This window comes from Malus domestica, chromosome 11, assembly GCF_042453785.1.
Source record: "Malus domestica chromosome 11, GDT2T_hap1".
Lineage (NCBI taxonomy): Eukaryota > Viridiplantae > Streptophyta > Magnoliopsida > Rosales > Rosaceae > Malus > Malus domestica.
Window position 1 is genome coordinate 5194891 of NC_091671.1, and position 27791 is coordinate 5222681.

General features: G+C 39.5%; 4 protein-coding genes and 1 pseudogene across 7 annotated transcripts; 2 read left to right on the forward strand and 3 right to left on the reverse strand.

The window, feature by feature from the left end:
• The first annotated feature begins 3435 nt into the window (after nucleotides 1-3435).
• LOC103447312 (CBL-interacting serine/threonine-protein kinase 10-like) lies at nucleotides 3436-5961 on the forward strand. 3 transcript variants are annotated; one of them, XM_008386511.4, is made up of 2 exons: nucleotides 3436-3570; nucleotides 3977-5961. In XM_008386511.4, the coding sequence occupies exon 2, from the start codon at nucleotides 4383-4385 to the stop codon at nucleotides 5784-5786; it is 1404 nt and encodes a 467-aa protein (XP_008384733.2). In that variant the 5' UTR covers nucleotides 3436-3570; nucleotides 3977-4382; the 3' UTR covers nucleotides 5787-5961.
• Nucleotides 5962-6883: 922 nt separating this feature from the next.
• LOC103447313 (UDP-glycosyltransferase 87A1-like) lies at nucleotides 6884-9743 on the reverse strand. The gene is made up of 2 exons (XM_008386512.4): nucleotides 9073-9743; nucleotides 6884-8129 (listed from the first exon to the last, which is right to left on the reverse strand). Exons 1-2 carry the CDS (start codon nucleotides 9563-9565, stop codon nucleotides 7252-7254), a joined length of 1371 nt encoding a protein of 456 aa, XP_008384734.3. The 5' UTR covers nucleotides 9566-9743; the 3' UTR covers nucleotides 6884-7251.
• Nucleotides 9744-13891: 4148 nt separating this feature from the next.
• LOC103422658 (UDP-glycosyltransferase 87A1-like) lies at nucleotides 13892-16469 on the reverse strand. Of its 2 annotated transcripts, none has more exons than XM_070807643.1 (2): nucleotides 15913-16469; nucleotides 13892-15154 (listed from the first exon to the last, which is right to left on the reverse strand). In XM_070807643.1, the coding sequence occupies exons 1-2, from the start codon at nucleotides 16403-16405 to the stop codon at nucleotides 14313-14315; spliced, it is 1335 nt and encodes a 444-aa protein (XP_070663744.1). In that variant the 5' UTR covers nucleotides 16406-16469; the 3' UTR covers nucleotides 13892-14312. The 2 variants fall into 2 exon arrangements, with proteins under 2 accessions (XP_070663744.1, XP_070663743.1); XM_070807642.1 differs by having other exon boundaries at nucleotides 13892-15187.
• A 4119-nt stretch (nucleotides 16470-20588) lies between these two features.
• Nucleotides 20589-21746, reverse strand: LOC103447602 (UDP-glycosyltransferase 87A2-like; annotated as a pseudogene).
• A 3913-nt stretch (nucleotides 21747-25659) lies between these two features.
• Nucleotides 25660-26331, forward strand: LOC139189391 (uncharacterized). The gene has a single exon (XM_070808337.1). It carries the CDS (start codon nucleotides 25660-25662, stop codon nucleotides 26329-26331), a length of 672 nt encoding a protein of 223 aa, XP_070664438.1.
• Nucleotides 26332-27791: the final 1460 nt, after the last annotated feature.

Genomic DNA, 27791 nt, shown 5'->3' on the forward strand with positions numbered 1-27791 from the left:
TGTCCTTTATCTCTTCTTGAAGCGCCACAAACCTTGCCTCTATGTTGTCAAGGTGAACCTGGACTTCCCTCCGTATCTTGTCTACCATGGTGTTGAGAGCGCCAATGAGCTCATCTCGTAGCCCTTCCACCAAGCCACGCAGTTCATCCTTACCATTGTCCACCATGGTTTGGATTTCCTCATTGTCGACAACGTCCTCATCAAGTCGAGTATCGAACTCGAGTATGGTTCGTTCCACCTTCTCGAGTCACTCTTCCATGGTCTCCATCGATGCTTGCAAGTCCTTTAACTTTAGCTTGCTCTTGGCAACATCTTGGACCTCGGCAGTACGCTCCCTTAGCTCGGAGACTCCGGACACCATCTCTCCACTTGCCATATCCTACTTTCCTTCAAGTGATTCGCGAACTAGGCTCTGATACCAGCTGTCACGGGATGACTCTTTAAGCCTTCCGCCCGTGCGGCACTTAGACTTGAATACCTCGATGAACAAGCTAAGTAAGCCTTCGAAGCCTCGCTTCCCCGGATCGAATCACAAAGAAAGCTAAGATAGCTTGGAGAATGTTAAAATCACTTAGAAGATGGGAGAAAGGAAGCTTTGTATTGAAACTTAAGAGAACTTTACAATTGCTTACAATTCTTGGATGCCTTGGCCAAATGGCCTTGCCTCCTATTTATAGGCCTAAGTCACCTCCTCAATGGAGGGTTCTAGAATTCCCTACTTTCATCCAAAAATATCTAGCATAGTTCTAGATACATCTTGCCTAATCTAGATTGTTCTAGGTGAGGCTTAAATTTGTACACTTGTGTGGAATGTTACGGAATGCCCTAGATTATCTTGAACGCTCCGCCATGTTCTTGATTTTTCCGGGATGTTCCAGAAGCTTCCATGAAGACAAGGCTTTATGGGCTTAGATATATGATGTCTTAGGCGATTTCTTTGTTTTTAACATATGGCCCGTGACACTAGGACGTTTAAAGATCGCGGCTCTACTACTTAGTTAAAAAGGTCCATCCGCAAATATGACTGGGAAAGAAAGCTTCAAACTACCTAACCAAATCAAAGTATGATGACGTATATGTAAAATAAAGAGTTTTGCTTTCAAACTTCACTTTATTTCATATTTTCTACATAGCCATTAGCAAGATAAAGCATGCAGCCATCTAAACATTTCAGAGCTATGAGAAAATTGCTTCGACATAAAAAGAGCTAGTTAGCTAAAAAAACAATGCCAAATTGAGAAGAAAACCAAAGCCAACCATGTTGTGCAACCTCGTAGCTAAAAAGTATGTGTGATCAATGATTCAGAGTTGTAGTAATCAACCTCCTCCATTGGAAGCTTATTGAAGATTATCCGCCAAATCAAAAAGAGGAGGGGGATGAATGAACGCCAAATAATATTGGAAACTTAACTTTGAACAAAAATCGATTTCAACAATTTCATAGCCATCAGAAAAAGTAAAAGCCCCAGAAGAACAAGCTTCTCAAATCAACAAATCATTGTCCTTACAATAGGAAACGGTCCTTCAACTTTGAAGAAAAAAAGAGACAATAATCTATTTGAATATTTTTCCATGCTAATAATATCTGAGACCTTAGTGTGAAATAGAGAAGCATCGAACTTAGTAACACTAACATCCTCTAAAATTGGCGTACCCAATCACTTGCCAACCCAAAAAGAGTTATTAGATCCATTCCCGATCACCCAACAGGAATTTTGAAACAAAATAGGGACAATATATTTAGTTTTGAATCTTTTGATGCATCGAACAACCCTAATAAGCTTGAACAAAATGGGAAATTAATTAGTTGCTAACATGCTTGGATGCCTCACTAACCAACCAAATTAGTATTTCAGTTAAGGAACCCTTCCACATGGAATCTCACATGTAGATTGATTCAATACATAGATGAAAACAAATGTTATTTTAGTCTCTCAAGAGCTTGAATTGCTTTGACGCATTGGACTGTTTTTCTATCTGATGAAACATTATTGGGCTTGAAGTTCTGTAAGCAATAAAGAGAGCTAATTTGGGCTTGAGTTTGATTTTTTATTTTTTTGTCAATGGGCTTGAGTTTGTTTGGCAAAGGAGCTACCTCTATACCTCCCTCCACGTCTTATTTTTTCATATGCAAGGTGATGTGAACTTCAAGTGCCAAAATTGGTCTTTGACACCTATTTTCCACCGCCAACCAACCCTCTCCCTGCTTTTGTGACATCAACCGTATATAAATACGTTTTACCGCAGTTGATATTTGTTCATTCTACTACGGATTTAGTTTCCACTAATTCTCTTTCTCCTTGATAACTAAATCAGTTGGAAGATAAAACATTTTAAATAATAGGAAAACTAATGAAAAATGCTTGAAAACTTTGAGTTTTAACGATAAGGACAAAATAAAAGGTAAAATAAATAGTACCATATTTGACCTTTTAGTGTAAAAATGTGGTTTTTCATTAAAGTGAACAGTACCGCGGGCTTTTTATTAAAACTTCCTTTAATAATACTACACTTAATTATCCTTAAAACCTTTCTTTCTCCATGTAATTATATAATAATAAGGATTTGATCTAAAAATCAAATTCTAATACGATAATCCCTAAGATAAGATTGTCGAATGAGTACGAGTTATGGATGAGTATGACAATCCATTTATATTCAATTGATATATACATAGTGATATTGATGCGCAATCTATTTTAATTCAAGGCAAATCAAATTACGTCGGAGTTGTCTTACTAGTGTCGGATCTAGAAATTTTACTTAACGGAGCAAAATTAGGAAGAATTAAACACCAATCTTATCAAATTAAAAAGTAAAAATAACAAATAACCCACAAAATCTTAACGTGTCTAGGCACACGCTCAACTTGCCATATTTTCTCTCCTAAACAAGGATTTAGTGTGCACGGGTTGCGCATGACCATGTTGTGTTTAATGACGTCATAACGAGACTGCAACAACAACAGTAAAATTAGGTCAAAGGCTGATCATGCACAACTTAGGATGAATCGTTATAGTGTCAGTGGAATATTAAAGTATCGTTATAGTGTCAGTGGAATGTTAAAGTATCGTTATAGTGTCATTGTAGCATCTTAGACTGTCATTAGAATGTTATTACGACGTCATTAGATTAAACCAAATCATTGTGTGCAGTTGAGAAAATCTACTCAATTTACTTCTTACGCATGAGCTCACACGTAAGACCGCACAAATTAATATAAAAATCGAAAGCCTCACAAATTAATTTTGAAGTAAATTTTAGAATAGTGTCATCCATACATTTGTTTTGGTCGTACATTTGTTTTTATCGCAACAATTTTTTGTTAAACTTTTATCATTAATTTTTTGTAATTTATATAATTAGGCGGTTTAAAATTAAAAGAAAAGTAAAAAATTAAGAAAAATATAAAAAGTTAAAATGAACGGCTGGATAAAAAATTCTCAAATTTTAATGTTAATATTTTGAATTTGAGCACCACTTCCTGCTTTCCTCTCTCTCTTTTTTTTCGTTCGGCCTTTGGTTTTGGGGATCGCCATCCCCAGGAGCTTCTCCTTCGTCAACAAAAAGGTATGATTTCCAATTTTCCATTTGTTTTTTATATTATTTTTCATCGTCTTTAGCTGCTTTTGAGAATTGATCGAAACACCTAGAAGAAGTTGGAATTTTCAGTCAAGAACTTAGCCGGATTATTTTCCGATCAAAAGCTTATAGAAGAATTAACTGCTAGTTATTTTCATTAAGGTTTGTTGTTTTATAACCTTGTTCTAGTTCCTCTGCTCGGCGGGCTTCTAATTGTTTTGATGAATAAAAATTTGAATTTTGATTCAGGGTGTGTTATCAATTTTTTGTCAAATTAGAGCTTTTTCTTATGTATTATGTGTAATTGTTTCAAAGGGTTGGTTTTTTTTCCATGGAAATGACAAAGATTGTTGCTTTTTCGTGTTTTAATCGTGGTGCTTTTTTGCGTTTTCAGGTTTTGCTTTACAAATTTGAGCTAAATTATGGGTATTGTATAGAAGGTCGTTGCGTTACGGTTTGTTTGCATAATTTCAGCGTTGTCTTGGAAGCAAAAGCCCAGGGAATGCTGGAAGATGTGCCTAAGTGCGGACTCTGCCTCACAACTCCATGAGGTTGTGTCTATAATCGAACTGCCCTTCTTGATTCTTGCTGGTGGGGAACCCGTAATTCATAGCTGGTTTGTTCTCGGTTCCCAGAAGCAAGTTGGGCCTCTTATTATGCACGCAGCACCGGTTGTGTTAATGCATGACCATTGTGAAGATGGTTGAGCTTCTGGTGGTATTATAAACTCCTGCTCTGTAGATTGTGGATCATACGCAGGAGGAAGTAGTGTATTTATTGTTTATTAGGTTTAGATCGGGATGGAGAATAAATCGCATGTGCTGATGCAAAGATATGAGCTAGGGAGATTGCTGGGTCAAGGCACATTTGCCAGGGTTTACTATGCAAGGAGCTTGATAACTAATCAGGGTGTGGCCATTAAGGTTATTGACAAAGAAAAGATTATGAAGGTCGGGCTGATGGATCAGATCAAGCGAGAAATCTCTGTTATGAGACTGGTTAGACACCCTAATATTATACACCTCTACGAGGTCATGGCAACCAAAACTAAGATATACTTTATCATTGAATATGCTAAAGGTGGTGAGCTGTTTAACAAGGTCGCTAAAGGAAAGCTGAAGGAGGAAGTTGCAAGGAAATATTTTGCGCAGTTAATCAATGCTCTTGATTTCTGTCATAGTAGGGGTGTATATCATCGGGATATAAAGCCAGAGAACTTGTTGCTCGATGAGAATGATAATTTGAAGATCTCTGATTTTGGGTTAAGTGCCCTCGCTGAATGCAAGCACCAAGATGGGCTACTCCATACCACGTGTGGTACTCCTGCCTATGTTGCTCCAGAAGTTATTAACAGGAAAGGCTATGATGGTGTGAAAGCTGATATTTGGTCTTGTGGGGTTGTTTTGTATGTATTATTGGCAGGCTATCTACCATTTCATGATTCAAATTTGATGGAGATGTACCGGAAGATTGGGAAGGCAGAATTTAAATGCCCAAATTTTTTCTCACCAGAGGCACGTAGGCTACTGTGCAAGATGTTTGATCCAAATCCCAATACTAGGATTTCCTTAGCCAAAGTTAGGGAAAGTCCTTGGTGCAGAAAGGGGCCATACTCAAAAAATATGAAATCTGAAATGGGAAACAAGGATGTGGCTCGTACGAGCGCAGAAGCTTCTACTTCCAGTGAGAATATTATGGCTTCTGAGGAAAAGCAAGAACCAGGAAGACCTCCGAACTTGAATGCTTTTGATATTATCTCCCTTTCTGCTGGATTTGATCTGTCTGGCTTGTTTAAAAAAGATCCTTTTTACAAAGAAGCAAGATTCACTTCCAGACAACCTGCGATGGTCATCATCTCCAAGTTAAAAGAAATGGCTAAGCAACTGAAGCTGAAAGTGAAGAAGAAGGATGACGGATTGTTGAAAATGGATGGATTAAAGGAAGGTAAAAAGGGGATTTTGTCCATAGATACAGAGATATTTGAAATCACTGCAACTTTCCATCTTGTCGAGGTGAAGAAATCAAGTGGGGATACTTTGGAATTCCAGAAGATGTTGGACGACATAAGACCTGCTCTCCGAGACATAGTCTGGGTTTGGCAAGGTGAGGAAGAGCAACAGCTGCAGGAGGAGCAGCAACAACAACAACAAGAAATCCAGCCACATCCACAAGAAGATCAACTGCCTCAGCATCCGCCACAATAGTAAAGTTACCAGCTTTCCCATGGTATCATATTTTTGTTTGTACATTTTACAGTCTGATAAGTTTTCAACTTTGCATGTTTGTCCTTGCAAGTGTCATGACCGGCTTAATAAACTTTGTTCCTCTTATACGTACATGATTACAATGATAATATGAAATCTCGATTGTTGTTTTTGACATGCTTGCATTTTTCTGCAACCATGATCTATTCATGGATTTCGATACCAGTTCTATAATTTGACGATATTTGGAGAATTAGTCAAGTCAATAATCACAGGATAAGCACCAGTTACTCTGCTTTTCTTGCCGCATAAACCGCTTCTGCATTGGGGAGCTGGAGTCGTCAAATCTATTTCTTTTTATTTCTCATCAAACGAATGGTATTACCCCGGCTCCACAAGGCCTGAGATAGCTTTTTCCGGGTGACTGATCATCACCGCAACCATAGTTGTCAGTTGTCACCCTGCACGTTGGCTCAATACAACGCTACTGGAATTCATATCATCATTTCATCCCCTTCCATATATTCATTTCGAAAAGGTCATCAGATAGTTTAATGCATTAAGGATGCTCAAACTCTCACCTTCATCTGTTCCGGGAGGCGAGGACAACCAACATAATGCTTGGTGTACTGGCTGGAAAACAAGTTTCTAATAATGTTAAAAATTGAGAGGGGCAAGAAGCACCCCCCCCCCCTCCCTCTCCCCTTCTCTCCTTTTCTCCGTTGATGAATCAAAGAAACAAATTTCACTTTTTTATTAGTAACAGAAAGGTCATGGTTTGAGTCGTGAAAACAACTCTTTGGAAAACAAGGATAAGGCCCATAAGGGTGTGTACGATAGACGTTCTTTGTCCCCCCCCCCACCCTCGCAAAACGAGGAGCCTTGTTGTCTTGGAGCCACCCTTTTAGTAGTAACAGCAAAACTATGTGTACACGAATAAGTCCTCCTAGGGTTTTAAAGCTTGCAGCAGCCTTGCCTGACTGACTGCTTTTTATATAGTTTGGTTGTGCCAGACCCATTCAAATTGAAACTGGAAAAAGACCTTCACATTAAACGTAATAAGAACATAGTTCTCAAAAAAATTGGAATTTGGAACGTTCCCGAATGCCAATCTTTATTAATCCTCAAATAAATTTGATCCCGGTCGATCAATATAATCTGGAACCAAATTGATCCCAGATTTGGTACAAACTAGAGTCGAACCAAACTGGAAACACCCTCAGATGAAACACAATTAAGTATTTTAGAGTCCCAATAGCAGGCCCTTGAATAAAAACGAAAGTGCATAAACAGATGCAAACAACAACAACAACAAAGCCTTATTCACTAAGTTGGTTAGGCTGGCAATTGAAGTACAACCCCTTGAACCGACGCCATGTATTTTCATCGACGCACCAGACAAGTCACTACAAGCTTTCACCATCTTTTGAGAACCTGTAACAAGAAGTTTCATTGTGCTCAATGCTCATGCATGGCTCTGAGAAATGTCTCTAAGGAAGGCACTGATGTTCGTTTGAGATGATCCGCCTTCGTCAATGGCACCATGACATATCTGCTTAAGTTCTTTGGCCCTTCTCCTCATCTCTCTCCCTTCATCATCCTCCAAATCCATAAACTTCTGCGCCAGCCCAGCAATCTCCTCTCTTGTCACCAAATGGTCCATTCTGTCCTCAGCCTTCCTCAACCTCCACCCAACTTTCCAATCCTCCACAATCATATTACTAACCATGCCTTGATCCATAAGTAACGGAAACGTCAGAAACGGGACACCAGCAAAAACAGCTTCCCTAACTGAGTTCCAACCACAATGTGTCAAAAACCCACCAACACTAGAATGGCACAAAACCCTCAACTGCTCACACCAAGGGACTACCAAACCCATGTCGCCACAAGCATCTTTTAACCTATCCGTTTCCCCACGAGCCACCCAAATGAACCGAACCCCACTCATGCGTAAACCTACTGCAATCTCATCCATTTGGGCACCTGAAAAAGAAAGAAAACTTCCCATGGAGATGTACAGAACAGAGCTGCAAGGTTGAGAATCTAGCCATCGTAGATAGTCGATGCCAGCACTCGGGTGATCGTTAGATTTTCCGTAGGGTATTAATGGACCAACTGTGTAAATGGGTAGTGAGAACTTTGATCTTAAAACGTCGATGACTTGGGGTTCAAGCTCATAGATGGAGGGGAATAAGAGAGACTGTGCTTTAGGCACCCATGAGAAATCTTCGTGGATGTGGTGGAGAATCCTTGGGGATATTCGATTCATGAAATGAGGCAGGTCTGCTAGTCGTGTTGAAGAAACTCCTGGGATGTAGTCCACCCGTTCATTGCCCCTCTCTATAAACACACAGGAGAGCAAAAAAAATTAGAAAACGACATGGAGGGCACAAAATTGTGACCCATGCGGTGAAAAACTTTCTTACAAACTCATGAACTTTGTTGTTAAGACTTAAGCATGCTCGATCTAGTCCAAATCGAACTTTGCATCCTAATTTTGAGCAAGTTATGGGTTAACATGTTATTTTAAAACATTGAAGCTCTTGAAATGACCGTTTCACCATTCCACATGAGACACACACCGGTAAAACTTAAAAAGAGAACAAAATTAGATTGTTAAGTTTGATATGGATGATATCGACAAGAAGTTTAACCACAAGGGCATTGTTAACATACATTGAGCTTTGATCCCAAAATTAGGAGAGGCTATCTAGAAATTCTTTTATTTTATTTACACAAGCATAAAATTAGGGAGGAATATCGATCACGTACCCATAAAAATGTATAAGGCTAAAAATATGGGACTTGGCTTCTCTGTCCTCTCACTTCCCATACACTCTTATCTCCTCCTATTTGTGCGGTCACGGTTAACTCACGTCAACATTTTATATTACTATTGTTTTTTATCTTATTATTTCTATAAAAAAATCAATATAAAATGTTGACGTAACTTAACCGTAACCGCACAAAATAGGAGGGGATTGAAGTGTATGGAAAGTGGGAGGACAAAGAAGTCGGTTCCAAAAATATGTGTTAACTTACTACTTAATCTAATGGTACTTCTCTTTTCATGGCGCCAGATATCCAAGCTTTCGACTTTCTAGCTATATTTATATAGCTACAATTTTTATATTACGTATATACTAGCATAGGCTGTATAGCTAACTAAAATAACTAAAAATCAGCACCAAAAAGGAAAGAAAGAACAGATAAAAAAACAACATTCTTCAGAACAATCAGATATGTTACCCAAAAGAGAAGTCAATGTGACAGAGACACTAACCTAACAATTCAACCGGATAGTGCCCATTTTGCGCTAAAAGATCAAAATGTTGGAAAACGGAGAAAAGGGACGCCGGCATCGGCCAAAACGACGCCGCCGGGATACTCCTCCGGTTCCCGACACGGACCGCCCAAGGCAGGAAAGTGTCGGCCACGATCAGGCACGGAGGCGGCTCGAGCCGATCCATGAGCCGCTCGAACGGGGCCTCCATCTTCGTCATGATGGCGTCGATGAAGCCATCCATGTCGGCGGCGCGGACCAGCTCCGACGGGACGACGTTGGGAATCGTGGTGAGTCGAATGTTGTCCGGGGTGGCTTCGGAACCGATGAAGCCGAGCCATTCCTCCGTGACGACGAAGGTGATGAGAATGTCAGGCTTTTGTGAAGTCAGTAGCTTGCAGAGGTTCATCATCGGGTTGATGTGGCCCCGACCGGGATACGGCATGGCCACCACGTGGCAGATAGGGGCTCTCTGGTCTCTGGCGGGGTTCATGTCTGCGTTTATGAAGAAGAAGATGTAACTTTGTAGTTATAACTTATAAGAGTGGTTATATAGAGAGGTAGGTACAGAGGAGAAAGAAGGCAGTTCGAACTGAAATTAAGTTGGGGTTGCTTGATGGGTATGGTTGGCGACTCCATTGAATATTCAAGGTTCCGTATTTGGCTTGCTTGCTTGATTTGGTAAAGGGATTCTCTTGTGACGGATCCAAGACGATTATGGCATTTTTAATGATAAATTGTTAATTATGATGTTTATATTAAGAAAGGAAAATTGTTATTGGTATTCTACAATTGTCATTTGACACTACAAATTTTTTATGTTTAGAAAGAACAATACACGTGTGAAATGCAAATTGAGATTTATAGAGTCTAAGAACGGTTTTCTAAGACTATCTCCAACACTTGGGCTAAAAGTTAAATTTTTTAGTCCGGAAAATTTAGCTTTTGGCTTATATCCCATAAACAGTTTTTTTACTCCAACCCTTCTGGCCTAAAATTTTAGCTCAGGATTATTAAAGAATGAATTTAGGCTAATTTTTTTCTTAAATTAACTTTAAAAAAAATTATGTAGACTATCGTAAATTAATTTTACGAACATTTTAAGCTAAAAATATTTAAATTCCGATTAATATTGAAAAATTACTAAATCGATATGTGAAACTCATGAAACACTGTGATGAATATGAAAATCATGATAGAGATGTATAAACACAAAATACATAAAACACACAAGGTACACAGAACACATGTGAAACACATACAAAACACATTTAAAACACGTACACATGTGAAAGACATACAAAACACATGATAGAGATGAAGCACACATATAACACATGTGAAACACATGACACACACGAAACACATACAAAATACATACAAAGCAAGCCTTCAACTTTCACCAATCGATCAACTTTCACCAATCTTTCAACAAACTTTCAACTTTCACCAATCGTTCAATTTTCACCAAGGATTTGGTTGAGCATGTATGGCGCCGAGAAGGTGAACGTTGATGATGTTAGTTAAGCATTTATGAACGTTGATGATGCTGGTTAAGCATTTATGTAATAATTTTAAATATACTATGTTGGTATTTTCTAGTAATAAATTTAAGTGTCTTCTTGTGCAAAGTATTTTGTGTAGTACATTGGATAAATTATTGAATGGAGATTGAATTATTGAAGACATCTATTCTACATCAAAGTGCGGAATAATAAATACAATAATTATTGAAGGCATCTAGATTAATATAAACAATAATTCATAAGCCATAAATTTAATACACATGACAATTAATAAAGTACATAAACTTAATACAAACGACAATTAATAAACCACATAAACCACATAAACTTAATATAATCGATAATTCATACACTACATAAACTTAATAATGATATCTACTATCTTGACTTGGTGGTGGACTTGGGATATAGAGTTGAGATGATATACTCCTTGTAGCATACTTTCGCAAAATTTCATTTTGCTTACCACGTAAGAACTTCTTCATTTTTAGAGTGTATTTGTTGAGGTCCTCAATCATGAAATTAATTTCAAACCTATCTTGCTCCCTATCCCCTTCTTCCTTCATTTGCAAACGCATTTGGGCCGCTTCTTTTTTGCGAGCGCTATGGGTTTCGCTCAATCTTGCAATTATTTTAGTTATTTTAGCCGTTGGATTTAAATTTGGGCCGTTAGATTATTTTTTTACCGTTATATTTGATTATTTTCGATCTCAGCCGTTGGATTCAATGTATTTTAAAATTACATTTTTTTTAAAAACAAAATTTGAATTTGGACCGTTGGATCAACCAACCAATGGTTCGTAAAGCCCAGCTGTAGGATGTAGAAAAGAGCCGTTGGGCTCTGGTTGGTGGCCGACAGCGGCCCTGATAGTGGGCCCCCCTGTCAGGCGCTGAAGCCAAACGGCTCGTGTGGGGCGAGTGCGCAAGTGAACGGGCCGAGATTGGGCTCCCTTTGGGTGAGTCCACGCGTTTGTGGGCTATTTCTTAGGGGGGTATTTGGCCTTGGTTTGGCATTTGGCTTGGGTTGGGTTTTTTTGGGGGGGGGGGAGGGTGGTATAAATGAGGTAATTTGGCAAATAGCCCAGGGTTAAGTGTGGTCTAAGAAAGATCATTTATATATGTTGCGAAACTTTTCAAACTCTTTTAAAATCTTTCCAAAATCTCAATTGAATATGTAATCTTTTAAATGTGTTATTCATGTTCAAAAAGTATTAGACTATTAAAATACTGAGTCAGGTATCAACACTTAAAAGTGAACAAGTGCATGTGTGGATCCACGTAGGTACGAGTGGTCCTGAGACAAACCTGAGGTAGGAAAAAAAAGCTAGTGAAGGTCCTTCGTGGACTATTCAGATGTTTTGTGTCCATCCAATGTTTAATGAATGAATGTTTGGCATATATAGATATCATTTTGCTGGACGTGTCGATTTCTCTTAACACAAGTTGCATCAATCAGCAAAGGATCTCGACAGCACTTAGTAGATACATCTACGTGGCACGGCTCGATAGAGGACAATAAGCACATCAAGCGCTCGACGTAATTTCCTTTTTGAAACAAAAAAAAAAAAAAAAAACTAAAACAAGATCTGCACGTTGCGTGCTATCTTTGTTAGAAAAATGAAGATCATTAAACCAAGACCCCTCAAGGTTAGAATTTTGAATCTGTCAATTAACATGTGCCTAGAAGTTTTAAACACTTTCATCACAAACATCAACAAAAAGTAGAGTTTTATTTGATAGAAAAAGAGAACAAAACAAGAAATGCTCAATCCTCACGCACGCCCTCTGCGAAATGACTAATGAAGGCCTTGATGATGGTATGAGATGATCCACCTTCTGCAATGGCATCATGACATAACTGCTTAAGTTCTCTGGCTGTCCTCCTCATTTCCTTCCCTTCATCATCCTCCAAATCCATAAACTTCTTCACTAACCCTGCAATATCCTCTGTTGTCACTATCCTCAACCTTCCTCACCCTCCATCCAACCCTCAATTGGTCACACCAAGGCACTACCAACCCCATGTCACCACAAACCTCCTTTACCCTATCGGTTTCCCCACGAACCGGCCAAATGAACCGAACGCCACTCTTGCACAAACCGGCTGCAATCTCGTCCATTTGGAGTCGGACGCTAGAAACTGAAAGGAAACTTCCCATGGCGAGGTACAAAATGGATGCAGGAAAATAAGCAAGGGTCTCGAAGAGACGAGGGATAGAACCTGGGAATCGCTCAACCAAAGGCAACGGAGCTTGCTCAACCTCGCTAATCGTGAATTCACTCACACGATCAAACCAAACGCTTGATTTGAGAAGAAAGAAAATACTCTTTTCGGTTGCACAAAGCAATATATTTGTAATTAATCGTCTCCCAAATGCTTGTATTTCATCATAAGAGACTCACCATAATTTAGATGAACTTAACAAATTCCCGAAGTAATTAAAATAGACAGCCTTTATTATTCCCAAAGCATAGTAGTGGTCTTCAAATTGTTTTCTTCAAGGCCTGCCTCTCCCTCATAAAAAACTGAGCTACAAGGTTGAGAGTCTAGCCATTGGAATAGTTAGCATCACTAGTTACTTGGGTAGGAGGGTCATTTTGCTCATAGTAGGGTATTGATGGGCCCATAGTGTAAATGGGTAGTGATAATTCTGATCGTAAAATGTCGATGGTTAGGGTTTCAAGTTCATAGGAGATGGCAGAGAATAGCAGGTATTGTGCTTTAGGTACCCAGGAAAATGAGTTAAGCAAGAATATTTCGGTTGCTTTCATAGATGAACTGAGGGAGGTGCGCTAGTCGTGTCGAAGAAACTCCGGTAATGTAGCTCACACGTTTATTTCCCTGATCTGTTAACAATGCAAAATTGTTGTTATAAGTAGCAAACTTACACAATAAAAACGAAATCTTAAACGAAATGTTAGACTTACAACACGAGGATGTGCTCCTGTCATATACGTAAAACTATCAGTTAACACTCACTAATATCTTAAGAAAAATGTTCTCTTCCTGCACGTTGGCTCAATTCAACACTACTGTCATCAGAAATTGTGGTAGCGACACTCAGAAGATGGCACTCTCACCGGTGATGTAATAAAACCAAATTGCAGTGTGCAATCTTCTCTTACTTCTTGATTGCATCCATATATGGAAGCTAGAACTTAAAAATAAGTCCTCCAGGGATTTTAAAGCTTGCAGCGGCCATGCCTAACTGCTTTTTATACAGTTTGGTTGTGCCAGACCCGTTCAAAGTGAAACAGGAAACACCCTCATATGAAACATAATAAGAACAAAATTCTCAAGAAAATTGGAGTTTGGAAAGTTCCCGAATTCCAATTTTTATTACTCCTCAAATGAATTTGATCCCAATCAATCAATATAATCGGGAACCAAATTGATCCCAGGTTTGGTTCCCAACCAAACTGGATACACCCTCAGATGAAACACAATTAATTATTTTAGAGTGCCAATAGCAGCCCCTTAAATAAAACCAAAAGTGCAAAACCAGATACAAACAACAACAAAAAAGCCTTATCTCACTAAGTGGAGTCGGTTGGCAAAACTAGATGCAAACATTCCACATAGTTGAGAATGCACTTGAAGTACAACCCCTTGCACCGACAGTTTGTATTTTCATCGACGCACAAGACAAATCACTACCAGCTTTGCACCGTCTTTTGAGAACCAGCAACAACAAGATTCAGTGTGCTCAATGCTTATGCATGGCCTTGAAAAATGTCTACAATGAAGGCATTGATGTTCGTTTGAGATGATCCGCCTTCTTCAATAGCATCATGACATATCTGTTTAAGTTCTCTGGCCCTTCTTCTCATTTCTCTCCCTTCATCGTCCTCCAAATCCATAAACTTCTGCGCCAGCACAGCAATCTCCTCGCTAGTCACCAAATGGTCGATTTTGTCCTCAGCCTTCCTCAACCTCCACCCAACTTTCCAATCCTCCACAATCATCTTACTAACCATGCCTTGATCCATACGTAACGGAAAGGTCAGAAACGGGACACCAGCAAAAACACCTTCCCTAACCGAGTTCCAACCGCAATGTGTCAAAAACCCACCAACACTAGAATGGCACAAAACCCTCAATTGTTCACACCAAGGCACTACCAAACCCATGTCGCCACAAGCATTTTTTAACCTGTCCGTTTCCCCACGGGCCACCCATATGAACCGAACCCTACTCAAGCGCAAACCGCCTGCAATCTCATCCATTTGGGCACCTGAAAATGAAAGAAAACTTCCCATGGAGATGTACAGAACAGAGCTGAAAGGTTGAGAATCTAGCCATTGTAGATAGTTGATTCCAGAACTCGGGTGATCGTTGGATTTGATGTAGGGTATTAATGGACCAATTGTGTAAATGGGTAGTGAGAATATTGATCTTAAAACGTCGATGACTTGGGGTTCAAGCTCATAGATGGAGGGGAATAAGAGATATTGTGCTCTAGGCACCCATGAGAAATCTTCAAGGATGTGGTGGAGAATGTTTGGGAAGATTTCACTAATGAAGGGCAGGTCTGCTAGTCGTGTTGAAGAAACACCTGGGATGTAGTCCACACGTTCATTTCCCCTCTCTATAAACACACAGGATAGCATAAAAATTTAAAAACAAAATGGAGGGCACAAAATTGTGACCCATGTGGTGAAAAAGATTCTTAGTACAAACTGAACTTTGTGGTTAAGCATGCTCGATCTAATCCAAATCGAACTTTGTATCCTAATTTTGAGCAATCTAACCGGAACTGGATCCAAAAGGATCTGAGTCCATTAATTAATGAATCTGGACCATTGATATTTGATACAACGATTACAATTATTATAACTTTAAATGAATCTTCTGTTTGTAATCGTTAGATCAAATTTCAATGATCCGAATTCATTGATTAGTGGGCTCTGGAATGAATCTAGTTCCAATTTAACCCATGTGGACATCATGTGCAAAGATGAAAAGATCATTTTAAGACGTATAAGCTTGTTAATTTATATCTTAAAACTTGCTTGAAAAGATCGATTCACCTTTCTACAGGAAGCACACACTAGTTAAACTTAGTAGTGGACAAAATTAGATTGTTAGGTTTGATGTGGAAGCACACACTGGAATGAACGTTTCACTCTTTCATGAAGTACTTTAAATTCTTTTTCAAGATTTCTTTGAGTTTTTATTAAATATTAGTTCTAAAAACATTTTTATCAAAAATATTTTAAATTATTTAAAAATATATCTAAATAAGTTTTAAGATAAAAAAATGCGTTCGTATAAAAATTAAAAATTAAAAAAAAAAGGGACAAAGACACTAACCTAACAAGTCAACCGGGAAATGCCCGTTGTCTGCTAAAAGATGAAAATGTTGGAAAAAGGAGAAAAAGGACGCCGGCATCGGCCAAAACGACGCCGCCGGGATACTCCTCCGGTTCCCAACACGGACCGCCCAAGGCAGGAAAGTGTCGGCCACGATCAGGCTCGGCGGAGGCTCGAGGCGATCCATGAGCCGCTCGAATGGGGCCTCCATCTTGGTCATGATGGCTTCGATGAAGCTGTACATGTCGGCGGCGCGGACCAGCTCCGACGGGACAACGTTGGGAATCGTGGTGAGTCGGATGTTGTCCGGGGTGACTTCGGATCCAATGAAACCGGACCACTCCTCCGTGACGACGAAGGTGATGAGGATGTCAGTCTTTTGTGAAGTCAGTAGCTTGCAGAGGTTCATCATCGGGTTGATGTGGCCCCGACCGGGATACGGCACGGCCACCACGTGGCAGATAGGGCCTGTCTGGTCTTTGGTGGAGTTCATGTCTGGGTTTAAGAAGACGACGACCTAACTCTGTAGTTGTATATAACTTTGTTTGGACCCAAATTTACATCATCGGCCCATGTAATCAAAGCCGTTGAGTAAACGTAGTTCTCAACCGTCGGATGGAAAAGTGGAGATAATTTTTATTGTTAAAGGATAATATTATGATTTTTATCATAATATTTATCGTTTAAAAAATTATCTTGATTTTTTCTTGTACAAGATGAGGTGCAAATTATATCTTCAAAGTGAGCAGTACAGTTCTATTTAATTTGGGGTTCTTGGGATTTAAACGTGAGGTAGATTAGAGCATCGGAGTATTTTATTGTTATTATCCATTTAAAAGTGGGTGATAAATGGTGGATAAATGTTGTTGAGCACGTAGCTTGGAATCGATCAAGATGGTTTGTTGAGATGCATGCATGATGCATGGATGGGATGAAATTATGAGATAAAATGAATTTAATATTCATTTAAAGGAAGCCTAGAAACGTAGGTCTTTTTGGTGATGTGATGATACGGTAGGCTAGGTTTTTAATGCTTATTTCTTGGGTTGGTTCCGTGAAGATGGATGGAGGAAAGCAAGTGGTGAAGCCACGTCACCAAAGATCAAATCCTTTATAGATCAAGTCACGTCAGATATGGGAATTTGAAATAAGAGTCTGATCCACGTCAAGAAATTCTCACGCAATACTCGGCAGCACATCCCTATAAATACAGAGGCAGTAGCAACGAAGAGAACACCCCCACAAAATCAATACAAAATTGCCCTGCGCAAACTTTCACAACTTGTGATTTTTTTTTTTTCCTTTTTCGCTGACACATCTTCCGTTGGCATCAACAGCACTGTGGAAGCAACCGGTGATATCTTAAGTCGGCATAGATAGCTCTGTCACCGTAGAGTCAGTCAGTCTCGCAGTACCTTCCGTTGGCATCAACAGCACTGCGGCGAGAACGATTGATTACCTATCCAAGTCTCGGTCGAGAAGGGTTTCTAAATCCTTATTGGTCGAGGTCATCTCATCAGCCTTCTCGGCGAAGTGAGGTGTTACAGTTATTACATTCGGCACATTGAAAGCCGAATTTGATATTGAACTTCGTAAGAATAGTAACCTTGTCTTCAGGTTCGAGAGCCCAAGAGGCCGAGACGTGTTCCTTTCTCGGCCGCAATCGCAAGACGCAGAAGTCAGTAGCGCGACCCAACGCAACATCAACAAATTTACTCCTCGGCCGACGAGTTGGCACGCCCCGCATTCACCGAAGGACGTAGTTAGCTCATTAATTACTCGGCTTGCGCGCCACGTAGGCTTTGTAGTTTCTAGGGTCAACAAACTTATAAGTGGTTATATAGAGATGGATATATACAGAGGAGAAAGAAGGCAATTACATCTGAAATTAAGTTTCCAACTTTCCATTGTTGGCTTGGCTTGCTTGATTTGATCAAAATACTCTCTTTTTATGAAGGACTTAGATTGTCTGTCCTCACATCGGCTTAGATTGTCTGTCCTCACATCCCATATCATTTCCATGTCCTTTTATTTATGTGGTCATGATCAAGGTATAAAATATCGATGATATCGGAAATATCGGTAATTTAAAAACACGGAAAATTCGATGGAAATATCGGAATATTATCGATATCAATAAAAATTAAATAAAAACCACGGAAATTGTAAGAAAAACTTGGAAATTTTTATTGAAACTTTGCAGGATGTTTATTTAGTCAATTATCTATTAGTTTATCCCAAAACAATTGGAAGGAAATGCATTGGATGATAAATATAACTGATTTAAGTTGAATATATAACGAGCTGGCAAACATTGTGAGTGTAGAAAATATGTAGTAATTAATGAAAAAAGTTTAAACACACCATAATCATTTATATATAATGAATTAGTACAATATTTTACACTTTATACATTGCATAGTAAGATACATGAGTGACTTAGCAAGGTCTAAAATATCGATGATATCGGAAATATCGGTAGTCCAAAAAAATATCGATAGTCCAAAAACACGGAAATTTCGATGGAAATATTGGGATATTATGGATATTTTAGACCATGGTCATGATTAAGCCACATCAACATTTTATATTCTCATTACTTTTTATCTTCTTATTCTTTTATAAAAAATCAATAGAAATATTGATATAACTTAACCGTAACCATATAATATAAAAGGGCATGAGACAAACATGAAATGGAGAGAACAGACATTCCAAGTTCTTTTATGAAAGCTTGCTTGATTTGATAGAAATATTTTTTTATAATGAAAACGATAATATTGCATTGATAGCAAAGTTACAAAAAGAAATGCTAGGGAAGTCTTTCAAAAGTGAAGTTTTTCACAAATTCTTTGACACTTAACATTTTTGAGAATTATTTTTTAAGAAAACTAATGAAAAGAGTTTGAAAACTTTGAGTTTTAATGATAAGGACAAAATAAAGAGTAAAGTAAATAGTATCAGATTTGACTTTTTAGTGTAAAAATGTAATTTTTCGTTAAAGTGAACAGTACCATGGGCTTTTCGTTAAAACCCCCTTATTTTTTACATTGTTTTATAATGTTGATACGGAAATTGACGTTAAACTATGAAGTGACAAAAAATTGATAATGAGTCTCTATTTTGAAAAAATCCTTTTAGCATTTCTCTTTTAGCACAAAAGGAGAACACAAAGGTCAGTCCATTACCATTGATGAACATCCTCCAAGATCACATCGGCTATAAAGCCGGGAGGTGCATCTAACCAAATACAAGGACTAACAGCTCCAAGGGCATAACGAGCTAGATGATGAGCAACATTATTGGCTTGACGACTGACTTGGGTATAAGAATCCTTAGCGATCCTCCTCAGCCTCCTCAGTAGGTCTCTGGAATCTTCAAAAATATGGCCAATGGGAGACATATTAATGGAAGGATCCTTTAGTGCCGAGATAATCTAAAGCAAATCGCTTGTGATGGAACAAAGGCGATTATAAGTTTTTCACGATGAATCGTTAATTTTTTTGTTTTGTATGAACAGTTAAATCATTTTTAAACTAAAGTACTTTTCTAAATTAATTTTTAAAATAAGATAAAGAGAATAAACAATGTCAACTATGACGTTCATTACGAAAGATGTTGCATTAATGAGGAAGGAGATCTTCCCCCTTTAATAAGAATGAACTCTCCAATAAGAATGAGAAATAGCACTATCCTTCCTAATAGCACTTAGAACGTGAACAAATTTCTTTGTTCAATTATGTATAGCATGTCAAGTTCATTTTTTTCTTTGTTAGATAGTGTAGATGTTATACTGCCAAGAACGTGAACAAATTTCTTTGTTCAATTATGTATAGCATGTCAAGTTCATTTTTTTCTTTGTTAGATAGTGTAGATGTTATACTGCCAAACTTTTAAAACACTTTTAAAATCTTTAAAATTTCAATAGAATATACAGTCTATTAAACATGTGATTCATGTTCTCATGGTAAATACTGAGCCAGGTATGAACACTTAAAGCAACACAAGTGCTTGGGCAGATCCACGTAGAAACCAGTGGTCTCGGACGCTCTTGAGTTCGGAAAAATGCTAGTGAAGGTCTTCTATGGACTCTTTAGATGTCTAGTATGAATTTTTTTTTTGTGCCAACCATTTAATTAAGGTAACTTTAACGAAAAACTCATAGTACCGTTCATTTTAACGAAAAACCATATTTTTACACTAAAAAGTCAATCATTGTACTATTCACTTTATTTTTTATTTTGTTCTTATAATTAAAACTCAAAGTTTTCAAGTCATTTTCATTAGTTTTCCTTTTAATTAATGCATGTTTGTCATATCTCGATACACTCTGCATGACGCGTCGATATCTGTCGGTAAGATGCATCACTCGACATATGGTCACGACAGCACTTGGTAGATCTCAACATCTACGTAGCATGCCTCGACAAAGGACGATAGAAACACCAAGTGCTCCACGAATTATGAATCTGCCACTGAACAAGTGACTACAAGTTTTAAACACTTCCATAAGAAACATCAAGAGTTTTATTTGATAGAAAAGGAGTTAAGAGCACACATTGGAAGGAAACTTATTTAGATTCTACACTATTTTACATACCAGATACAAGGCTAATTTGCATACTGAACCTCCAAGCCCAAGTAGATATATACCACGCACAGCCATGTTAAATGGATCATGGATAAGGAAGTCGTGTCTCCATTTGAAGATTGCAGGTAGCTTTGCCAATATCCCTGATAAAATCATCAAGATTTGTATCAGATGAACCTCATTTTGCAATCACTCGGTGTCACAAATCTCCGAGCTCTTTCGCTCTTCTCCTCATTTCAGTCCCATCACTGCTTTCAGGATCCATAAATCTCTTCACAAGTTCAGCAACCTCTTCTCTTGTCATCAACTTTTCATCATGTACCTCTGATTTAACCCTCTTGCCAATCTTCCATCCTTCAACTATTTGCCAGTTGTTTGGAATTTGATCGGGAAAAAGAGGAGAAGTAAGCATTGGGACACCGGCGAAAACAGCTTCTAAAGTCGAATTCCATCCACAATGTGACCAAAACCCACCCACAGAAGAATGGCACAACACTTTAAGTTGCTTACACCATGGCACCACCAACCCCATACCATCACTACCACTACAGCTCTCACTCAATCGAGCCACCTCCCCCAACACAACCCACAAGAACCGAACCCCCGCTACATTTCAGCCCGGCTGCGATTTCATCCATCTGCATGTTTGAAACAGAAAGAAAACTCCCCAATGAGATGTACAAGATAGAGGCTATTGGTTGGGAATCAAGCCATTTCATATAGTCAATGCCATTGTCACCAACTGACACAGAGGAATTTTTTCCAAGCTCCAAGTAAGGTATGGCAAGACCAATTGGGTACACAGGGAATGGGAGTTTCTCCTGGAAAGTGTTTGTGGCTAGAATTTCCGTTGGGGATGTTTCCTAGCGGACGAACACACAGCTCCCCGAGAGGTTGGCGCAGGTTGATACTTTCTGTCGGGCTTCTGCTCACTGGCGGGCTTGTCGGGCAAAGCTTGTCGAGCAAGGCTTGTCGGGCAAGGCTGAAAGAAAAGGACATGGTTAACTTTGAAAGGTGTCTTTATAGGGCCTTAGGTGTAGGCCTTTAGGCTCACAATTAAGATTAACTTTTAGGTGTTCAGGCGTGCCATTGCCATCTTCAGCATGGCAGATGTAAAACAGATGTTGAGTTTTAATTGTATATATACCCGAGAAGCTGTTTTAGTTTATGAAAAGTGCCTTTATGGGGCCTTAGGTGTAGGCCTTGAGGCTCTCAATCAATAACTAACCCAGTACTCGAACATATAATGTTTGTTTCATTGATTGCATAAGTGTTATGACTATTATACTTCTAATTACCCGAGCCCGAAAAGTAGAATGAATCCAAATATGTGCCTTTGTAGGGCCTTAGGTGTAGGCCTTGAGGCTTCCCATCAGAATTACTTCTATACTCAAATGTTCTACGATAATCATAATATAACAGAAATAAAACTAGGAAATAGGTCGATTACTTGCGCCCCAAGTAACTTCGGACTTCTTCTTATCAAAGACTGTCGTGGATGGGTTAAATCCACATAAGGTTCTTTTTTATGCCTTGAGACCAAGGACTTTTGAATGATCAATCTTACATGTCCGAGGGTTTAGAACTTAGATCTTATTTAAACTGTGAATACAGATTCCAATCGAATTCAAGAACTGAGGAGTCTTTTAAGCATTAACTTGCTAGAAATAACTTGGATACCAATGGAAGTATACAACATATTACTAGACTTATGAATGAAAAGACAAAAACAAAGAGGGTCGGGCAAGGTTTCACCTTGTCGGGCAAGGCCTGTCGTCTTGCAACTTCCTATCTTTATGACTGATAAAGGGGTTTGAGAGCTTAGAGAAAAGGATAGGGGGATGAGTTTACAGAAAGAAATCGATACTACAGTAAGATTTAGACAAGGTAGCAGAGCTTTTACAAAGGCTTTTGGTGAGGGTTGATCCCGAAAGGGATGAAAGCTTGGGCTGACTACGGCTTCGTTGAAGGCAAATCTGGCTTGAGCAAAGTTTGTGCTTGTATTTGTTTGTTTGTTTGAGTGTCCTCATCTCTGATTTCTCTTTCTTCCTTTATAGACAGTTTGACTTGGCCTTCTGTAGCATTAATCTTGCCTGAATGCAGCTTGAAGGGCAATGACTCATCAGTTTTTTACTTGTACTGCCACTGTAAAGTGATTTTAGGCTGATTAGCTGGCTGGTCTACACCACTTGGTCTCTAAGTAGGTGAATAAGTGGTTCAAATGATCTGCACATAGTCGGGAAAAGGCCTTTTCTGCCTTCTGGGCTTTGGCTGAGCTTCGGGCTCCTTTCCTCCTAGTCCTTCTTTTGGGCCAATTCCCTTTTGAGCCCAAAGTTCAAGTTTTAACCCAAACAGAAATAGTGGAAGGTTTCAGGTTCGAGCTTATAAATTGTAGTGAACAGAAAACACTGAGCTTTTGGAACCCATGAAATGCATTCCAGAGCAAGCTTCATGACTTTAGGGTCGATTCTTCGAAACACTTCTCCAAGGTCTGCTAAATCAGATGAAAAAATCCCTGTAATTTGGTCTCTAGAATCTATCACATAGAAACAGAAAACTCAATTTCCATATTAATTTCAATTTGTTAGAAAAAGGAAGATCTTTAAAGTAAGACCCCTCAAAGTTAGAATTTTGAATCAGTCAACTAACATGTGCCTAGAAGTTTTAAACACTTTCATCACAAACATCAACAAAAAGTTGAGTTTTATTTGATAGAAAAAAAAAGAACAAAACAAAGGCAAACAACAAAACAAGAAATGCTGACCAGGTGGGACAAGGATTAAAATACTCAGAACCAGGGAGAAAAAAGTCGACCAGGACCAACAAAGATAACAATCGCTGTTCTGGTTTTCTTCCATTAATTGTTGTGTTTTCGGCTGGTGATTTAGTAATAGGGATGGTTGGGGATTGTATTTCCGCTTTGTTTCTTTAGTATTATTTTGGATCATTTTCGCCCCTTTCAAGCCCTAATTAGTTTTTGTCAGAATTGGGGGAAGGGTTTGGCCCATGTGGTCCTTGTCTTAATGGGGAAGCTGAGTTCCCTAATCCCCGACAAAATGAGTCGGAAGGGGAATCTGACACAGATGATTATGCCTGACTGTAATGAGACGAAACCCATAACTACTAAAGGCTTCAGGTCTTCAATTTCCACCGGATACAGGTTACTCCAACCACCAATATTAATTGCCATTATCTTATATTTACAACAAACAAAAGAAACTGATTGTGGGGTGGAAAAGAATACTATTTACTCTGTTGTTAGACTGGAAAAAGCCCATTTGTTGCACTTGAAGTACTCTGCAGTGCAAACGAGTCAAACTTTGCAGCTCAATTCGGATATGGCGCAGCAGGGAGTGGAGGAGCTTATGGTTCATTTGGAGAAAGCAATGGACTTGTTAGCTATGGAGCAAGGTGTTAAACTTGTGGGTTCGGTGCTAGCGAACAAACCTCTAAACAGATGGGGAGTGAGGAACATTCTACGTGCGACTTGGAAGAGTTATGGTGAAATAAAGATCAAATGGGTAAAAGACAACATCTTTATCATCACGGTCCCAGATGAAAGTGTGGCAGTAAAGATTCTTGATCAGGTGCTTTGGAGGGTTATGAAAAAAAACTTCTTGGTCAATATTTGGCCCGCAGTGCTTGCTTTGGAGGAAGTTGAAGTGGAGAAAGTCCTGTTTTGGGTCCATATACGAGGAGTCCCTCTTTGCATCACCTCTTTAGAGAATGTCAAACGGTTGACTACAGAGGTGGGGACATGTATGGCTATGGAAGATCCAGTAAAAACTCGCAGGTTTTTTAAGGTTAGACTTTTGATTGACTCGACCAAACCACTAGTTACTGGATGCTGGTTAAGAAGAGAGAATAATTAAGATACGTGGGTAGAATTTTACTATGAGAGATTACAAGATTTCTGCTATAGATGTGGACGCCTAAGACATGTTAATACGGATTGCACTTTTAAGGCAGCCAAAGCCGGGGCAGCAGGTTTCGGAGATTGGATGAAGGAACCTCCAGTTAGGGATGTGACGGAGGTATCAAAAGTCATGATGACAGGAACGGGTGATCGAAGGAAAGCTGGAGCGGTCAGACTGCCTGCTACATATTTAACTTCTTTAGGGACTACTAGGCTGGATCATTCCACAGAGTTTTCTGCGGATAGTGTAAAGGATAGGGATAAGGTGCAAGTTCAGGGAGAAGGAAGTGCTATCCAACCAAATGGGAGGAAAAAGTGGCAAATGAGGTCTCGTGACCAGAGACACATCGAAGGTTCGGTGGGGATAAATAATCAGCTACATTGGCTTATTCCACAGGGTGTAAGACAATCGTTATGGGGCACTGGGTCTAGTTGCTATACTTTTTTTAAAAACTTGAATGTGTAGCAGCCGGGGGCCGGTATGCAATCGGTTGTTATACATGAGATCAATGAGGAGACGACTACATTGCAACAAGTGGCTGATAGGGGTAAAGTAAATGATCAGGGAGAGGGTGGATCCTTGACTTTCCCAGACTCTTCTCCTTCGGTTAGAAATAGACAGAAAAAGGAAAAGGGAACCTCTAGTGATGGAAATATCACAATCTCCTCAAAAGAAGGGCAGGGGTTCTGATAATGCTTTCTCTGTAAAAGATGCGGGTCTTCTGGCCTGGGATGGTGGCGGCTGGCCCTCAACAACCGCAAAGTCCCCATGATCTTTCTATTTTGGAACTGCCGTGGTCTGGGGTCGGACATAGTAGTTCGGGCCCTTCATGGGCAGATAAGAAATGCAAGACCCTCTATGATCTTTCTTTCTGAAACAAAGATGAAAGATCATAGAATTAATGGAGTACGTAGAATGATGGGGTTCACGAATGGGTTTAAAGTTCCTCCCATGGGAAGGGTAGGCAGCCTAAGTTTATGGTGGGAGGATTCAATAGAGGTGAACATTCTCTTCTCCTCTAAACATGTAATTGATGCTCAGGTGAAGTCTTGTGAGATACAGCAATGGGTTCGTGTCACTGGGATTTACAGAACAGCTTATAGAGGCGAAAAAGCGGAATTCTGGGGATGGATGAATGATCACTTTACCTCTTCTGATATGCCCTGGCTTTGTGGGGGGGGGGGATTTCAATGAATTTATTTGGGATCATGAAAAATCGGGCGGAGCTCATGGCAAGGAATGAGGAATGGCGAACTAGTGGAGGAACGTCTAGACCGAGGTCTGATAAACAAGAAATGGCAGGATCTTTGGCCAAATTCCACTGCTATTCACGGGACAGTTCTGGGGTCTGACCACTGTCCGGTTATTATCAAAACGGAGTTGGATGGAAAGAAGGGAAGAAAACTCTTCAGGTTTGAAGCTTTTTGGGCGAAGGAAGATGATTGCAGGAAGTTGGTGGAAAATTGTTGGGCCCGGCCGAACTGTGGGGATGTCCAAAGGAGATGGGTGAAGAAAATCTATGACTGTCGATCTCTCTTGATCAAATGGAGCAGAAACAAATTTAAAAAAAAAAGGAGATTACAGATTGAGGAGTTACTCGGACAGTTGGGGGAACTTCAAATGAATTGGAGCACAAATGTATCCGAGATAAAAGAGAAGTCCAAACTTATTGATACTATGTGGGCTCAAGAGGAAAGTTTCTGGCACCAAAGGTCTAGGGTGAAATGGTTATGGGAAGGAGATGCGAACACTAAGTTTTTCCATCAATCCACTCTACAGAGACGCGGACGAAATATGATACTAAAGTTAAAAGATGGTGAAGACAGTTGGGTGGAGAATCCCACCCAAATCCGGAAGCTGGTGGATAATCATTTTCTAAATGTTTTCAAATCGGGGGGACCTCGGGACTAGAGAAACTTGCTAGAAGGCATAAATACTGGAGTTACAGATGAGATGAATATGGCTCTCATGGAGTCGGTTTCCTTGGAGGAAATAAATGAGGCTGCTTTTCAAATGGGGGGTCTCAAAGCTCCAGGTCCGGATGGTTTTCAGGGGATTTTTTACCGGTCTTTCTGGGAGATTATTGTGTAAGATGTAAACAATCTAGTGAGGTCTTTAATGCAAGATGTGGTCAGCCCGACGGAGATAACTAACACCCATATTGTGTTGATCCCAAAGATTCCAAACCCAGAGTCAGTGTCTCATTTTCGTCCCATAAGCCTATGCAATTATTCTTACAAGGTGCTATCCAAAGTTCTGGCTAACAGGTTAAAAGTCATTCTACCGCAAATTATTTCTCCTTCTCAGAATGCTTTTGTGGCAGGAAGACAGATTCAGGATAATATTGGGATAGGACATGAGGTGTTTCATTTTCTGAAAGGGCGCAAGTCAAAAAATAAGTTCGAGTTGGGTATTAAAGTGGACATGCAAAAAGCTTATGATAGAGTCGAATGGGATTTTCTGAATGCAACAATGGAAAAATTGGGTTTCTGCAAACAGTGGAGGAAACTTATCATGGGATGTGTGTCTCCTGTCAAGTTTGCTGTCATTCTCAACGGGCATTCCGGAAACAAGTTTGCTCATTCTAGAGGCTTACGGCAGGGAGACCCTCTATCACCGTATTTGTTCCTTCTGATTGGAGAAGTTTTATTCAGATTGATCCAAGTTGCGGTGGAAAACAAGTCTTTGGATGATGTGAAATTGGGAGTCACTGGGCCAGTTCTTTCCTATATTTTCTTTGCAGATGATATGTTAATTTTTTTTAGAGCAAATGAGAAAAATTGCAGGAATCTTGTCAATCTCCTTAGGTCGTTCTGTGATGCCTCAGGTCAGGAAGTAAACTTACAAAAATTCAGTGTTTTCTTTGGGGCGAATACTCTGGTGAGAGTTTCTGAGGAGTTGGGATCTATTCTTGGCATGCCAGTAGTTGACAACCCGGGTACTTATTTGGGAGTCCCGACTTTATGGGGACGCTCAAAGAAACAGGGCCTCGCTTATGTGAAGGGGAGAATTATAGAGAAACTTCAAGGGTGGAAAAACAGTACCCTTTCGAAGGCGGGCAAAGAGGTCCTAATTAAGGCGGTTGTTCAGGCTATACCTGCATATCCAATGAATATCTTTAAATTTCCGGCTATGGTCTGTGAGGAGTTGGACACTTTGGTTGCTGGTTTTTGGTGGGGAAACATGAGTGGTGACAATAAAATTCACTGAGTGTCGAAGAAGGTCTTGGGCCTCCCTAAGAATTTGGAGGGTTTGGGCTTTCGAAACTTCATGGAATTCAATGATGCGCTTCTAGCAAAACAATGTTGGCGTCTTCTTTGTGATCCATCCTCACTGTGTGCTAAAGTGATTAAGGCTCGTTACTTTCCCAA